Here is an 18,550-nt window from a genome sequence, read left to right on the forward strand (position 1 = left end):
AGATGCTGCGGAGGTTTATTGCCCACGGATGATGGCTCCACACTTGCGTCTACCTACCCCGAACCACCACAATAACGAAATTGTCCATTCAATTTCGGACAAAGCTCTTTCGCCGAATCGATGTACCATACCTTAGTTCGTCTGGTCGAAGTTACTTGCGTCATTGCCGCCGGGTCCCTTTTCATCGCGACGTAAAAATTTTTATTGTAATAACCCAGCGTGTGCCGCCTGCTGCAGACTCCAGACTCACGTGAAGTTTCAGAGACCCTCTCATTGTGTATTCCCCTCGCCAAATAACGTGCAGTTTCGTAACGTCTGAACTTGACGTACGAAACGATACTCGTTATACGATCAATTTGTTCCTCCTACGCGCACTCAATATCTATGTATTCTCCGTGGTTACGCAAGCTGGACCAGCGCCGGCATCGACTATTTCATTCTCATTTTATCTCTTTATTTTTGTTCTACTTTTTCAGAGTGGAAAGTTCGGCGCTGCAGCTGGTATGTCCGCTGGAGTCACGTCCCGTTCAACTTGTCTACCGGAATCTCCAGGTGGTCAAGGACAAGAGGGCTCTCCTCCGCGACGTATCAGGGGTCGTCAAACCGGGAGAGCTACTCGCCGTCATGGGACCGTCAGGTAATGCAATTATCCAATCCGGTTCGTACCGACGTAATTTAACTAACGACGCTAAGGAGCCATCCGCAGCAAAAGTCTTGGAGAACGCAGCGACTACCCGCCGTTTCATCAATCAAAGATGCGCAAAGTTGACGCATCCAATATATCACCAGCTACAAAGTTCAGGGATGACTCGAAACACTCTTTATTGGTGTTTCAGCGTCAAATCGTCGCGTTTATTGCGCACCTTTTACCGCGACGCTAAATTTCGTCAATTGCAAGGATTGATTGCTTCGATTTTTGTTCGCTTGATATATTGTATCTAATTTTATCATTTTTTTTTTCCTCGAATCGTTTTTACTCTTTTCTTCTTCTCTACTTCTTTCACATCTATTTTTGCTTATACTTTATACCGCACTCCTCCTTGAGTATGTTTACGAAACGCGCGAACCGATTTATGGCTGATCGGAATTCTCGGGTTAATCCGTTTTCGACCGAACTGCTTTAATGTAATGGATCGCAGCTTTCAAACCGACTAGTTGAACTCAATCCGAAATTGATATGCGCCGTTCTTGATTAATTGAACATCAAATCGTTGGAGAGATTACAGTGTCTTCTTAAACTGAAATTATATTAATTTTCTCATTCTGCATGAGTAGACATATCGACCTAAAACGCTGTTAAATTTTTCGACAAATAAAAAAAAATAAATAAATAAAAAAAATCAAACAAACAAACATATATTGAAAATAAATTGAATAACACGATTCACGCGCTGAATCGGCGCTCGCGTAGCAATGCAGAGCTGCATCGTTCTATCGTTCAACGACTCATGTACACGTGACCATCGATGATGAGAAGCATTGATTATTTTCTTGCATAACAGGCTGCGGGAAAACAACGCTGCTGAATTGTTTATCCGGACGAGTTGGTCTGGACGGTGGTGAGATTTGGCTAAATCGAGAACGTCTTACGAAGAGGTGGCGCCGAAGGATATGCTACGTTCAGCAACAGGACGTCTTCTTTCCGGATCTCACCTTAAGGCAAACACTCGAGGTTCGTACTGTCAAAGGTTACTAATTTTCATCACACGTTGAATATTTTACGGGCATGCGGTGTCATGCTCCAACCATGCCTTCAACATCGCACGTTAGCGTCTAATACTCGCGAGGGCAGGTGTTTAGAAAGTGGGATGAATTACCATCTCATTCGTTCTATATTTCTGATCCCTTGGCAACTCGCATAAGGATAACGTGTCAACTTTATAATGTTATGGCGTTGGTAGGTATCCCGTTTAATGCCGCTCTCGGGAAAACTCGAACGTATGAATATATCGATTTATACGTAGACGTATGTGCATGCAATGCAGGCAAGAGAAAGTGCACGAGACACAAAACTCTTTCCTATCCTCGTTGCGGATGACTAGCGTTCACTTTGTCTAATATTCGTATACATAGTGTGATCGAGAAGTGTCAATCGTTAACGATACGTCATGTTCTTTTTTGACGATCATCGGGATTTAGACATGCCCTTTATCCTCCAAGCTTCGTCGTTCCGTTATACCTATGTAACGCGAAATATGCGATGTAAGAAGAGTTATGAGAAATATAGGGGTCAGCGCGTTTGAGCCCGGAATTGCATTCGCCATGTACGATTCAATTCTGCTGGATAAAAAAATTGTGTATAAGAGCAACGTAAAAAAACGTACGTTAATAATGAAAATTGTTAAAAAAAAAAAAAAGACGTGGGACCAATCGTTTAAAGCCGTGCGGTTTCGGAACGTATGGAACTGTGGGACAGTTTTTAATTCATTTAGAGTATTACGTGCAGATACATATACATAGATTCGTACAAACTCGCGAATATATTCTGCATGCGAACGACCGTCCCTGTCCTGATGTACCCAGTTGGTGCAGAGAAGTAGGGTGGGGTGGAGATGGTGTGACGTCATATAACTTTACTCGGTCAGTGAACCGCATATATTACGCGTTTCAAAAAGTTCTGGCATCATTATTGCGAGATACCGATCCTCGCCTGTATAACACATGCTCATGTGAAACGTACGCGGTGGAAAAAGTATTTGTGCACCCGGCGTAAAAATCGCGTGTACCTATATAATACGCAATTTTAATATACCGCGTTATTTTATTGTTGTCTTAGCGTCGTTCCCTACTCTTTCCTTCTATCTTTCTATTTCTCTCTCTCTCTCTTTGGCTGACGGCTATTTTAATCGACCACCAATGCGTATACATACAGAACCCAAGTAGCTGATAGCAATTAATTGATAATTCACTGCACGTACGCACGCATCGTGAATTCCCAAGAAAACAGCCTCTGTCCGAGATTGTGCGATGTGTATGTATAGATATTTATATAGTCTATAACCGCCTGTCTAGACCCCATACGGACTAATTTCCCAATTTTCTTTCGATCTCGCTACTATCCGTATATTTCTTTGAAAGACACCTACCTTATGCCTTGAACGACAGTAGTGATCTAACGCAGTCCTGAATCTTTCTCCGGCTCTATATTATCTCCCGTTTCGCATATGAATAGACTGAACATGTATACTCATACTATCTGACACACTCGCGTGGTGCGATGCAGTTACGATTATATATAATATATACCTACATGTATCTACGTACACATAGCCCGAGCAATAACTCTCGCGTTAGCGCGAATAGTAATAAGATAAGGAATATTGTAACGGAGAGAGAATGAAAGGAAGAAAACGAGAGGGTGTTATAGAGAAGTAGATGCAAGCAAGGGCTTTGATAAGATTGCAGGGCGCCATCCTTCTATACCATGTACACGCAACATACGTATCTCTAATACGCGTATACACCGTACGTAGGTATGACATAGGTTATATACGACGAGGCATTCTAGCTAGTTGTAAAGAGATAAGTGCAGCAGGTCGAGCTGCAAGGGACAAGTTGATTGTTTGATTGTATCCGCTGCACAATGTTGCAGCATATGCGAGCCGTTGTTGATACGCAACTGTTAAACCGTTAAACTACGCGGATACGGCATTAGGTGAACAACGGGGAATATCTTATTATTATACCTATATATCTTACCCACCTTTCGCATTTTCACGGCATCTCTGGCAGCGCACCCTTCTTCGGATTGCGCCTAATTCCATCATCCTGCGGGCTCGACGACGAGGTCGGTCATTCGCCCCCGCTTTTTAGTTGTTACGCGCGTGCATCGGACGGTCGCGTCGTCGGTGCAACGGGAAAGCAGCTGTTAACGCTTCCTAACTCGTTTCTCGATTTTCTCTCCTTCTCACTCTTGCACGCGCTCGACGCGACACTTTCGCGCCGCGAAACCTCTCTTTAAACTTTAAAGAGAGAATTGCAACCCTCCTCCGCCTCTGCGCTTTGCGCTAATCCCTGGACCCGCGAACGACGTACGGTACAATTGCTCGTTGCGACACGCCTCGATGCACTTTCTACACTGCGTCTGCACCAACGCCCGAACGCCGGAGGCGGGGGGCTCCCCATTATTCACGCATGCATTTACCTACGCCCGTCTGATCCTCGGTGAGCCAATTGCTTTCTTTCTCGCTTGATTTGTTAGTTTTATTACCACTATTATTTTTGATGTTATTATTATTTCTGGTCATATTTGTTTCGTTCGGAGGAAATATTCACTTGCCAAGAACGCCGATGACTTTTGAGACAATTTGTTTTGGAAATTATTATTCGAGTTGTATACGGTTGTAGGTCTAACGCAAGAGAAAGAAAAATAAAAAAAAAAAAATAAACGAAAGAAAGAAAAAGAGGAAAAAGAGAAACGACAGAGAAGACCAGAAAAGAAAGAGCACAAGGAGAGATGAAGGAGTAGCGTTACTATTATTGTAATAAATAAATGGTGCTGAAGAGACGTATAATACGTGCGATGAAAAATGCAAAAGTGAAATATTTTGTCGCTTGTGCAATAGTCGAAAAAAAAAAAGATTGCTTTTTTACTTTTGTATTTCCTTCTCCGCAGTACCAGGCTCGCCTCAGGCTGCCAGACACGCTTTCACACTCTCAGAAGATGCAGTGTGTAGACCACATAATCGAGGTTCTTGACCTCGCCGCCTGCCAAGACACAAGTAAGTATGGCTCCCGTAAACCAATAGCCTCTCTGTGTAGAAAACAAAACACGGTCAGCCGTGCTCGTACTTTACATCTGGAAATATATGTACAATGTAAAATGTACATTCAGCGTGCATAAATATACGTATACGAGATGATACGACACATTGTGCAAAGCTTCCAAGTATAAACCGCTCGTCAGCGAATATTGGGGGCGTAGTCATGGCGGAACGACGGACGAAATAACGAAAAAACGAATCGAAGATCTCTCGAGCATCGAAGCTGCTTTCTTTTCTCGTTCCCGTCCATCGCGTACCATTTCTCTTTCTTTTCTCGCTAGCACCGCACTTGACCAACCGTTCTTTGTTTGATTATTTGTCACAGTTATTGGAGACTACACGAAACGAGGCCTTTCCGGCGGCGAGAAGAAGAGGACAAGCATCGCCTGCGAACTTCTCACCAATCCTTCTTTAATGCTCCTCGACGTAAGTATACATATATATGCATGCGTATCAATTCGAATCGATTCAATTCAATTTCACCAGTCTCGAGTTTTCACTTTTGAAGAGGATTGGATGAGAAAAATACCAATTCAATCGCTTTGCGGATTATTGTCGAGAAACCCTGATATATTCGGTTAACGGAAGGACTGAAAATCAGTGTCACGAAGCGTCAGGTTTTTCTGATTCGGTTGATATTCACACAGAGATGAACAAATTACTATTATCCCAGGGTAAAACAAGCAATCAATCATCGGTATAATTTCAATGGGAATTGTGTTTCTATACTTCAGGAGAGAATTCTTCATAGTACGATCGGAGTAAAAATTTCGTGAATAAACTTGATTGACAGTTAGAGGCCCCGACAATTGAAAATTGGACCAACGAAGCCCCCGTAAGTTGCCTCGCGTCTTTCAGCTGCCGGATTCCAAATCAATTGAATGAACGTGTAGCGGGTCGCACAATCGGTTACGTCGAGTACAGATCTAATCCTCTTGTGTACCGAAGTATGAGAAGCGAAAAAAAAGGCATCGCCACCTCATTGTTGCAGGGTATTAAAATTATCTTACCGTTTACATTTTTTGCGCGGCTCAATACACCCGCACACGTACGGCATGTTCGGGTATGTCTGGATACACGTAAACGTGGCCAGCACAGAATCGTGTGTAGATCTACCGTTAGAGATTGAACGCATTCCTGATCTCATTTCGTGTCGCTCCTATCAACGAGGAGTCAGACGCACACAAGGATCGGGTTCGGCCAAGACTGGAATAATCGCGCGTGGGTGTGGATCTACCTAGGCTGCTGCCGCCGAGTATCGATGAATTATCAGGCATCCGGTACAACGATCCTCTATGTTGGCATTTAGAACGGTAGATTGAACGCTGTATACCTAGTATTGAAACGTACTACCCACAAGATTAATCAGTGTCATTCACCGGGAAATTGCAACCTACGTCAAACATGTTTCACGTAGATAACGAGCCGAGCGAATACAACGCTCTCGACTCTCTACGCGCCTTTATGCTTCAATAATAATATAACTGTTTGAAAATTCACTGGTATATTCGCCGTTTTATATGCGAAAACTGTCAATCATCCATTGGCTCAGGGAGAGACCTACGCTGTACTCGTTATTTCGTCATCGATCTATCGCATCCAATTTGCAAAGTTGCAGCACGCATGCTGTGCCTCTTATTTTCTCTGCATTAGAATATTGCGACAAAGATACATAATTCTATTAGTGTACGAACGTTTATTGATTGGCAAAATGTTGTGCAACCGTATAATAAGCAACTATCGACAATATGACGAAAAACTCGGAAAGACCGGAATAAAGTCCAAGAATTACGTAGTTCATCCCTGTAAAAAATGCAATACTCTTTCTCAATCACCCAGAGTAGTATCTCGTTAAGAACTGTTGGGCAGGATAATTATTTTCCGGACTCGTGAAAGGTCAGAGGAAAAAAATTTGCACGATTCGATCTCGATCCGAGAATCACGCAATGTTCACGAACGAGGTTCTAGATTATTATTCCGTGAACAGTTCGCGGCCTCGTAGCGTGTCCTCGCATGATATTCTCAGAAGAAAGAAGGGGTTATAGGTATATCAGGCGGGCAGATAAGGCAGGCAAACATTCCAAATATTGACCGTTGTATGATATTATTCGACGAATGTGTGCAGAATCGGTCGGTCTTGTTTGCTTTTTTGTCCTTAGTTTGACATATCGGAGGACACATTCATCAGCATTTGGTCGTCGTTTTACTGACATACAGTCAAAGTTTTTCAGCTGTCGAAATAGAGAGTCGACGTCGTTGACCGACGTCGACTCACTCTGTTGATTCAGCCACGATATTGTATACCTTTCGAACGATGATCCTTCCCGCAAGCGGTCGCCGCACCGACCACCGTTTACCTCTTATCTCAATAATTCTCATTTTTTCTCCCCTTCGACAGGAGCCCACGAGCGGACTCGACTCCCATTCGGCCCAGGCTCTGATCTCCCGGTTGAAGAAGTACGCCGAACAAGAAGGAAAGAGCATCGTCGTCACGGTCCATCAGCCCAGTTCGCGAATGTTTCACAGCTTCAACAAGCTGCTCCTACTCAGCAGAGGCCAGGTAGCATACTACGGGCCGACGAACAACATCGGCAGATTTTTCTCCACCATCGGCCTCACCTTACTCCCGCATTACAACCCCGCTGACTTCATACGTGAGTTGATGTGTTCGGACTATTTGCTATTCATCCATCGCTCCGCGTTTGCCGATCGAAGCTTCGGCACGAGGGCCGCTTCAGAACGGTATTTTCCACTCTCGCTAATCCCATGTATGCGTCTGCGTTACAGTCGAACAAATAAAGGGACCGGAAGAGGTTCGAGAGAGGATAGTGGCTGCGGCTAGGGCGGCGAGGCAGGGAATCGACTGCCCGTTGGAACTTCGACCAGACTACAACCCCAGCCAGCATCCGCTCTGCGATCACCTGATCCATTATCACGAGCACCATATCACCCACAATGGTATGCAAATGTATATGATATCGTAAATAGAAGAAACCCTGCGGACGACCGAGTATCGATTCGACCTTCTGTTTGTCGGACGATCACTTTTTATTTTCGTCAAATTGAGACATTTTTATATGCGGCCGGATGTGCTGTCATTCTTGTGACACGAAGCCTTTTTCCATGCACTTTGTAAATAGCGTATATTGTAGTCGTTTTTTGAAATCAATGTGACACAGTTTGTTTTGGATGTTGCGTTTTGGTATCAGGAAACGGAGAATGCAAGGACATTACGAACCGAGGAAAACTGGATATGTGTGTGGTCATTAACCCCCCGAACCACAACACCAGCAGTCACGTTTACAGCGCGATCGGTAAATGCATTTGAGAAACCTAAACTAATCATACTAATACTACAACTACCACGTGCTGCATTACTAACACTAGGCTAGAAGATCCGCTATCGGACCGGGAAGAGAACGCTGCTCAACGACATAATTTGCGTTCAGCGATGATCCACAATTATTATTTTCCGAAAACTAACCGCACACGTTGATGTCGCCATTCGCCACTAATACGTATTATAATACCATTATCATTTGCTCGGTTTCGGTTCAATATCTCCTTGTCTATCATCATCCTGCGCAATTCTCTCAATTCCTGGAATGAAACGATTTTCGCTCTTATTGCCCCAACAGTAAAGGAGGATGACGGAAGGACCCTTTGGCTCGATACCCAAAGTCACGCGAGTAGCAGCACAAGTTCTTCGGACGACGATTACTCCTGGCACTGGCCAACGAGCTTTTGGTCTCAGTTCAAAGTGAGTTAAAAATTTAACTTTCGTTTTCGAATGCAGACACCGCGCTTCGCCAAGGGAATTCAGGCGAGACCCGTCGTCTCTTCGTCCTTTACATTAATTTGACGCATCGATTTCTCCAGGTACTGTCTGAGCGGAACTTCCAAGAGGCCAGACCCAGGATGCTGTCCCGGCTGAACTGGCTCCAGACAGTCGCGTTGGGTCTTTTGGCGGGTCTCCTTTGGCTTCGCCTTCCAAGAACAGAGGCCGCCCTCCACGACATCCAGGGATGGATGTTCTTCAGCACAACTTACTGGATGCTGTTCGCCCACTTCGGAGCGCTCTCTAGTTGTGAGTTGTTTACATTTGATCGAGCGTCTCAGGCGTGCAACGAGCCTGATGCCTTCCGTTCTCTTTATCGGACGTCTAATTTCGTTACCCTATGTTCAGTTCCTCCCGAACGCGAGGTAATCAACAAGGAGCGTCTCTCGGGATCGTATCGCCTCTCGGCTTATTACCTCGCCAAAATGGTCGGCGAGTTACCGTTGACAATCACACTACCGGCGGTTTATCACATAATCAGTTATCCAATGCTGGGTTTTCACAGTCCGGCTGTGTTCGTCACTCTTCTGGCGTTTCTCCTGCTGAACACGGTCGTCGCCCAGGTAAGTTAGGAGAGTTCGTTAATTCTCCCAGTTATTCATTGCTCGTTGCTTACGATCGTCGATCGTCCAACCGTCCTCTTCGATTCTCCACTTCAGAGCGTGGGCTTCTTCGTGGGCGCCTGCTGCCTCGACCTCCAAGTCAGCATAACGGCATCGGCGCTCTACACTCTGGGGACGCAATTACTTGGCGGGTATCTCGCCACCGCTGTACCCCCGTGGCTCGCCTGGGCGAGATACGCCAGCATGGTTCACTACGCCTATCAGAATATGCAGATACTCGAGTTCGGCGTCGGGGAGCCAATCATGTGAGTGCAGCTCGTACAGGAAGACCCTCCTGATGCCTCTTAATTTTTATAAGACAATTTCAATTTTATCACAGGTGTGCCCAACCGAGCAAGTTTTCCGAGTGCAAGAACGGAACGACGATACCGGTATCGGCGATCTTAGAGGGACCGGGCGGTGCTGCCGGTCCTGGGTTGCCGTTGTGGGCAAACACTGCGGTTCTACTAGCATTCTTAGTCGTATTCAGGACGCTAGGATACCTAGTTCTACGTTATTATCGCGTACCCAAGTGAGCGTAATAATGAAACGCCACCTAGAATCCAATTTTGTACACAAGTTTTCACGGATCTTTATTATTATAATATACTATACTGATATCACTGTTATAAATACAATGTAATAATGCGAAGATATAGTACTCAGCAATACGATTTAATGGATAGTAACGCGTTGGAGGGTCCGATTAGACGAAGAAAAAAAAATTATCGTAGACGAGATGGAGAAAACGATGTTTGACGTTGTCGTAATTTTTTTTCTTCTTTCGGTTCCTTTTTTTTCTCTTTTCATCGTGGTAAGAATGGTATGATCATTAAATATTGCCATGGCGTGAAAACAATGAACAAAAAAAAACAAAGACAATGAATTTGAGGAAAAAACGAAAAAGTATGGAAAAAACATGCTGAAAATCGACTGACATTTTTACGAGCGATGGACATTTTTAAATGATTTTAGGATAGACTTAATGTAATTTTAAGTATGTAATAGGTATATCATAATACATATTATATGGATATGTATAATAATATAAGACGCGGAGAAGCGTTAATAGTGAAACATTATGCTGCCAACTTTACAATAGTATCAATTCTCCTTACATTGCATATATTTATATGTGTAATGTGAGTAGTATATAAACATGTATATTCACGTAACTTGATCACGGGCTAAAAGTTCAGAGAGAAGAAGAGAAAAATATCCAAACTAAACTGAAAGAAAATGAAGAAAAAACAATAAAAAATCAACGTATACTTATATGAAATCATTAATCTGTACATATATACATATATATATATGTGTGTGTGTGTGTCTATATAAAACAAATTGTACGCGAGTGGTATAAAAAGATGTGAGATCGTTTGACCAGTTGCGGATAACAAATAAACAGTGAAAGCGAAAGACCGATGTCAGATGCTTACCTAGATCCTCTCCGGATTCTTAAGGACGTTGAGTTGCTGTCTTGTTCGCAGTTCACTTTGCTCTGGCATTAATGAGTCCCGTCACTGATGTCACTCTGATTCGAATGAGATAAATCGAAGTGTTTAAACTTTGTTCTCACTTAAATTCAATTCGTTTCACTTGACGCATTAGATCAAATATTACGCTACGTATGTACATGTATATGTATCTATATATGTAAGATATATCCGCGTACATAGTAGTAGACCTGTCTTACAATAATAATAATAATAATAATAAGAACAACAATAACAACAACAACAACAATAATATTATTAATAATAATAATATTACATCGGACCGTTTAATATTATAATACAATATGAATACTTTACTGGAATATTTAAACGAGAGAACACAAGGAAACAAAACAATTGTTTAAACAAAGATTTGGCTGTGTAAACATTGTAATAATTATTGATTTTTATCAGTTTTTTACTTAAAATATTTAGAGAGAAAGTAGAAGAGCGACAGAAGGAAAGAGATAGATAGAGCGAGAGAAAGAGAGAGAGAGCGAGATAGAGTGAGGGAGAGATAGTGAGCGAGAGAGAGAATAAATGACTGCTTTTTATTATCGAGCGAGTGAATGATGATAAATAAATTTCGGTGGGGCGTTTGACGGATAAATGATCCGCTTTGCGGCCGGAAACGCGAATGGGGGGTAATTGATGAGTAACGGCGCGTGATTTCGCCTGATTCGTGTTATTGAGACCCGGGTTTGAGTCAAGGTTATTTTATTTCTTTTTTTTTTTTCATTTCGATTTATCCTTACCTTTTATTTCTTATTTTTCCTTGCTACCCGTCAGCGGCTAACGCGGTGACATGATCAGAAAGAAAGCGCATAAAGTTTAAAAAGACAAAGTCTAAGGTGCATAAAATTTCGAAATAAGACGAATTGTAACACTACTTTAATCTCTCATTCGCTACGAAATTTCTTCTTGCGTGCCTTCAGATCTTCCGTCTTTCAACTAAATTTGGCTTATCTGCGTGTCGATTACATTGCGAGCTTTGTGCTATTTTTGTCAGCGTCACTGCCATTGGTTTGAAGCTGCACGACGGTGCTGTATTCCTTTTTCCTCGGACTACATTTTACGGAAGAGATGGCGTACATTTATTATGACAGATAGGGGGAAAAAAAAACAAACTTCTGACCACGTATAAAATTCGAAAGTAAATGACAAACAGAGGGAAGAATAAGACTTAGCTTTGCTACAAGTGCAGTCGTTTAAGGAGCAGCTAGCAAAGATCGCGATTTATATTTAAACGTACACTGAGGTAAACTTGATGAAAACTTTTTTGACAATATTATAATGAAAATTTTTATTGACCAACTAAATCCCAACGGAGGTATGACATAACGTCACAGTACTGTATACCTTCCGATGGCAAAAGAAAAATATGAAAAATCAAATAAAAATAAACATTGAATAATTGAAGTAAAGTAGTTGATATTATGAAACCTACACGGGCGTTTTTGTCGAGAAAATGAAACCGCTACGAGCGAGGTGCTATTAATTTAAAAGTTGGATCAGGATTTGGTACACAGGTAAATACGTCGCTGAAGTTTGCAGCAGCGATGGAGTGATTAGAAGAAGAGATAGATAGATAGATAAAGAAAGAGGGAGGAAGATAGAGAGAAACGTGCGATTGAAGGTTCTGAAATTCAAAAACCTACGGAAGCTCCACGTCTTTGCGCGGTTTTCTTCTACTCTTTTTTACACTTTATTGTTAAACTTTATTTTTAAGTCGTTTATTTTGAGGATTCCATTAACGTTTGTATGATGTTTATATACGCGCACGTATAGCCGTATATATATGATAAATATATGATAAATATATACATATATATATCTATATGTGAGCAGAAAAGCAGTGCCTTTTTTTATTGAAAAAAAAGAAGAAAAAAAAAAACTTTAAATAGAGATGTAAATTGTGCCAAGCAAAACTAACGAAAGAAAATAAAGGATAAAAACGAAATTAGAGTGAAAATTTTAGCAAAATTGAAAAAAAAGCGAAGAAACATAAATAAATTCCGACAAAATGAAAACAAAAATATCGGTAATAACATAAAAATCGTAATGAAACGGATTGTACGGATATGCATGCGTACTTTGAAGAGGAACATGACTGAAACATATGTAATGAGAACTGCTGCAGACGGATAAAAGAGAAATAGGAATGATCACAAAACTGCAAAAACGAAAAAAGTATGTAAGTTAAAGGATACAATATACGATCGGTAGTAAAGTATTATATTATGTTTTTTTTTTTTTTTTTTATGGTCGACAGGCGCAAAGAAACGAAATAAAACAAAATTGATGATAATAACACTAATGTTCCGATGTATCAAGTCAGGTCTGCAGGGTTGCATCGAAAAATGAAAGTTTTTGTACAATAACAGGCGATAACGAACAGAAAACATAATACGACGATTGAATAAGAAACACTAGTAAATTGTCATCACGTTTTTTTGTCTTTTCGTTTTTAACTGGTTACCAGTACGCATAGGATAACATCTTATAGTTTCTCCATCAGTTTTAATGGCAATCATGCGAACGATACGGTAGAATACGCCACGGATCTCTGTTTTCAGAAAAATCAATCATGTAATGAATAATGAATTATTATCTAATATACCAAGTGGTGTAAATAACAAGGATTAATCACTGTTCAATCAATTCCGCTCGACTCTAGATATACATATAATATAGATATGTATACTCATGTAATAATGTAATAATCTCTCGTAAACGTTCGCTATACTATTCTGCATTATACAATATATACATTGACTATCGCGCGTTGTATCGACGTGTAATTGTAATAAACATTTATTGTGTAATAAATAATACGCATTATACACAGCCACAACGACACGCACACACATTTACACAAACATTCATAATCCAGTATGCATTATGTACCAACCAACTAATCAACAAATCAACATATTTATACACGCAACATAATGTACTATATTATTTTTACTTTAATATTGACCAGACGTTTACCTTTGTACATATAACACACACACACACACACACACACACACACACACACACACACATATATATATATATATATATAAACACACATTACATTATTACGTACATACATAATACTGGAGCCGTAACGTGTATTACCATATATGTATGTGTATGTATGCACATGGTACTACATATATATTACATAGGATATATCTATTATTAATATTATTATCGTTATTATTATTATCATTACTGCAGACATATAGATTATTGTAAAAGATCAATGATCATATTATTCCTGTTGTCTGAGTAGCGGATATGGTTCGCAGCACTGCCTAGAAAAAGAAATCATTTGTAGCTTGTATCGAACTATTATCATTATTATTATGATTAATATTAGCAGCACTATTATTATCATCATCAACGTTTATTTTATATTATGATAATAATAATCATGCGATTTATTGTAAACATTATTATTTTTATTATAAAAACAAAAACAATGTTTCATTTTAATCACCGGAGCCCGTCCAGCCTTGGCCTCGCGTGCGTTGAAGTTCACGATACGCGGTATAAAAAATAATGTTATGTACGCCAAAGCGGTCAGTTGGCGTAACTTAATTTACGTTTTATTATCTCCCTTTCTATGTTTGCGCCCTTTTCGATATATTTGAGGGATGACGAGTCGGGGCATGCGAGGACAAGGCGATGACCGCATATTATTCACCACAGCTACTGCAGTCATAACGTGTGTATACCATATCTGCAACGGTGTATGAAATTTTATGACAAAGCGTGTAATACAAAGATACAACTATACAATATACATAATATACGTCACATATTGCAGACTAGAAATGGTTTTACTCTATTAAATTTATTAGAACGATATTCAAGGAGGATGTACTATATACTCCGAGAAACTTTTATCATATAATCAAAGAATATCGAGGTACGCTATAATACGCTATCCGTTTTTCCACCGTTCACGTATACGGATACGGATTCACGCTCGCTTATAACTTACCGGCTCGGGGTAGTTAAGTACTTGTTACAAAGACGTACCTACTTTTAACGACCATCGCGAGTCGCGAATCACGAATTATACTTATAGCGAAGGATATAGGGATAAATAAAGGAGAAGAGAATGAACAAGATGAAAACAATACGCAGGCAGAAGCAGGTATACCTAGATACGAATATCGCGATGCCTCCTGCAATCTTGACGCGATCTTATTATCCTAATTGAATATTCGCACTTTATAGCAGTTGATCTGCTAATTGAAAGTTTATCGTATAATACTATATGGTTCGCCGGAGCGCGTACTTGTTGAGACATAAATAAATAATATAAGCCTGGAGAAAGGATGATAATTAAATGAATGACGATGAATAAATAATGATAGCTGCAGTTGTGTCGTACAATATTTTGTATGTCTATCGTGATATATATTAGACATAAACACACGCCTGCGTATATTTGAGTAAACTATATACGTTTCAGGTTCTACCGACTGTGAGTATATCTGTATGTATCTCCGCAGATGTATTCACAAGGCAAAGGGAATAACGGTAGCATTACAAATAAAGTGAAACAGTCGGTCATCCTTCCCCATTAGTACGTCCTTAATGAATCTTTCTGTCCTCTACACCTCTTCACCGTCGTACCAATTCCCTCGCCCCGGCCAACTCACCTTTATTAAGCATATAGGTAGACGTAATTAAGAGCTGAAAAAGCAAAGAAGACAAATGGAATATCACTCTGATATTATACAATTTATAAATACATATACATATGTGCATATATGTATGTATAAGGATACCCGGTATCTCTGAAAAGGTACTAAACCGTAACTCTTTTCTTCCAAAAAATGTTCTCATTGAATGAATTATTGATATCAAAGAAATAATAGTAATAATAATAGTAATAATAGTCTTAGAGATACCGGGTTTTTTATTCTACTGCTATGTAGTGATAATTTTTCCATTAAGTTTACTAATTTGCGTACTCTCGGAGCTCGGACCAGCGATCTTACTTATTTAACCAGCATGTGTATTTAAAATATATGCATGTATGTGTATATATAAATATTTATAGTATATTTATTGTTGCTGTTCTAAGTGTAAAGAAAAAAAGAAGACGAAGAAAATAACAGCTATTACACGTTATAATATCATACATTATTATATGTATAGTCTTGAACTCTTCCAAAATGTTAGATACCGTATGTTGTCATTATTGTGAGGTATATGATTCACTGTGATTTAATACTGGGTCGTTTTTTGGTCACTTAAGGGGGTATACGCTGCATTTTTATTAATTTTAAAAATATTATTATTACCACTATTATTATATTTACAATTATTATTTTATCATTATTATTATCATCATCATTATTCTTTTTAGAGAAATAAATCTAGAATTTATGCCCTGAATTTCTACCTATCTGGATAACTGTCGATATCTCCTAAATTTATTGCGGATAAATCGCTGATTATCTTCGATATTTATCGCGCATTAATTGTACGCATAGGCGTCGACTTTTATATAACCCAGATGCTGCTTTACAGCAAGTGGCTGTGGGCGGAAGGACGGGCACTGTAAAACATGAACCATTTTGAAAGCATAAATCTTAAATCCAGAAACTGACAACTTGCCTTAAAAATTAACAAATTATTGGAAACATTAAATACTTCGAAACATGTGACACAATATATTTATAACTATGAAATCCTGGTTTTGTCAGGGGTTGCTCGAGCACGTGAGCAACCCCGGAGTTGGCGCCTATGTATGTATATGTTGAAAATAACGTTTTTTTTTTCTAAAACTAACTCGATATTAGGCTTTGTCTCTGCGTAAAGTAATTGTTTTTTTACGAAAACGTAGCCAGAAACAGTTGTATAAATACGTTTTCGCGGTGAAAAATTCAAAATCTCACAGAAGTTAGTATTTGCCAGGTGAGTTTCAAAGGTTCATAGCGGTGCAGAACATTCCTGAAACAAAGTTTTAACTCAAATTATTGTTAGATATGTACTGTAAATATGCATACTTCAACGATCATACGGCAGTCAATGCCAAAGTGGCGTTTTAAGATTTAATTCTAAATTTTCAACTCAAGTTTTATTGATAATACTGAACATTCAAAATTAACGATGTCTAGATTTCATTTATCTATAGTTAGAAACTTGCATTTATAGGTACAAGTAATCGGGGAAGAAATTGGGTTTCGCGCTAAATTGACGATGTGGATTGGTTTCATAACTTGCACTCGCTTCCTGAAAATCGAAATGCGATATTTCGAAGGCTTTGGCGTAATTGAAGTGTCAGATTATACCCCCTTAATTTGAGTAAAAATGTGAATTCGAGGATCTGCGGAAACCTTCGCAGACAATATGTCGAGGAACGAGGATTCCTCGGACGTATCTATAGCCGAAAAGCACTCGATAAGCTGCGGCGATACTAAATTGCAAAGTCACCTAAAATCTAACTGAATTAATCACCGCAAGCCGGTTCTTTTTGAAATTTTTCTCCTCGTCAATGAACTAAAATTAATCAAACCTTATATACGGTTGTGATTATTTATTGTTCCACGATAATACGAGAAGAGGGCTCAATATTGGCCTATATTGGATTCTGCGTATTGATTGAAGAAATTTTTTCACAAAAACAGGTCGGTGTAATATAAAATATAAATCAATCTTACTGCGAATCAAACCAAGGGGCCGAAGGCTTCTTAAAGTACGTTGTTCAGGTGTGCTTAGTTACCATTAGCCGCCCCATTCTATGCGAATATAGGTAGAGGAAAATTAAAGACCAGAAATTTGTTTTCAATACAAAACTATAATCGCTCTGGCGGTGAAAATCGTTCGTTCGACGTGCAAATCATGCAGATCAAATACCGTACGTCGTTTGAAACAGACTTATAAATATATATTATTATTACTATATATACAAGTGTCATCCAAGTGAATTATAACATCTACGTTATGTATATTTCGTCATACTCAATACAGCAGGTGATAATGAAACGTGTTACCATAAAATACGTGATTTCCACGCATATTTCATCTTAATAGTATAATCTGTATTTTTTGTGTACGGCTTTCCAATACTTGTCTAATAATATTAATATTGATACTTGTTCTTCTATTATTATTCTTATTATTGCCGCCATTATTATTAATATTATTACTATCGTACGCCTGTGCGTAACAGCAATCTTTGGTAAAGACATCATTATCGGATATATTGAGTACCGACTTGATATTTGTACACAACGAAGAGATGTGGAAATAACATATAATGTGCGGAATTCGATACAGTAACAAATCTCGACTCTATATGTGTTTCACGACGCCGTAGCGTCGCGCCTGGGCTCTTATTTATTTATTATAATTGTCACTATAATAATTAAACATAATAATAATAATATTAATTATTATTGTTATACTCAGAGAGAAAAGGAGAAATACAGAATTTTAAGAACCTACTCCTATTATATGGCCGTATACAAGAACGATTACCGCATTAATATTACGCATATAACACGTCGACATCACAGGGACAAATATAATTATTATCCTTATTGTAGGAAGTGAAGAATTTGTGTCGTTTTCAATATATGGCATTTGAACAGTGTGTACTATATAATGCGTAATATGACAAATGTATACAATGAAAAAGCAGCGGGAACTATTTGTCCTAGTCCTAGTATTCAAACTCATCATAATTCATAATCGATTTGAATTGAAATATAATAAAAAATAATGTTATCATAAATAATACTCATGTCAATCGAAGTAATTATTTATCCACATTTTTAACGCTATACGATATACGTTTATTACATTATACATCTGTCGTCCGATCTCTATATTCAA

The 18,550-nt window shown here is 39.3% G+C and overlaps 1 protein-coding gene across 3 annotated transcripts in view; it reads left to right on the plus strand.

Moving 5' to 3' along the window:
• The window catches only part of LOC124187178 (ABC transporter G family member 27), a 120,565-nt gene extending 102,432 nt beyond the window's left edge, over nucleotides 1-18,133 (plus strand). For 2 of the 3 annotated variants that reach the window (XM_046579518.1, XM_046579526.1), the window contains exons 2-13: nucleotides 477-637; nucleotides 1,503-1,672; nucleotides 4,616-4,721; nucleotides 5,089-5,189; nucleotides 7,162-7,417; nucleotides 7,551-7,721; nucleotides 7,973-8,077; nucleotides 8,402-8,523; nucleotides 8,643-8,850; nucleotides 8,950-9,164; nucleotides 9,261-9,469; nucleotides 9,544-18,133. In XM_046579518.1, coding sequence (XP_046435474.1) covers nucleotides 477-637; nucleotides 1,503-1,672; nucleotides 4,616-4,721; nucleotides 5,089-5,189; nucleotides 7,162-7,417; nucleotides 7,551-7,721; nucleotides 7,973-8,077; nucleotides 8,402-8,523; nucleotides 8,643-8,850; nucleotides 8,950-9,164; nucleotides 9,261-9,469; nucleotides 9,544-9,739 — 2,020 coding nt within the window. In that variant the 3' untranslated portion in view covers nucleotides 9,740-18,133. The remainder of the gene's footprint in view (nucleotides 1-476; nucleotides 638-1,502; nucleotides 1,673-4,615; nucleotides 4,722-5,088; nucleotides 5,190-7,161; nucleotides 7,418-7,550; nucleotides 7,722-7,972; nucleotides 8,078-8,401; nucleotides 8,524-8,642; nucleotides 8,851-8,949; nucleotides 9,165-9,260; nucleotides 9,470-9,543) is intronic. The other variant, XM_046579536.1, reaches the window with a different exon arrangement.
• The last annotated feature ends 417 nt before the right edge of the window (nucleotides 18,134-18,550 follow it).

This window comes from Neodiprion fabricii, chromosome 1, assembly GCF_021155785.1.
Source record: "Neodiprion fabricii isolate iyNeoFabr1 chromosome 1, iyNeoFabr1.1, whole genome shotgun sequence".
Taxonomy (NCBI): Eukaryota; Metazoa; Arthropoda; class Insecta; order Hymenoptera; family Diprionidae; genus Neodiprion; species Neodiprion fabricii.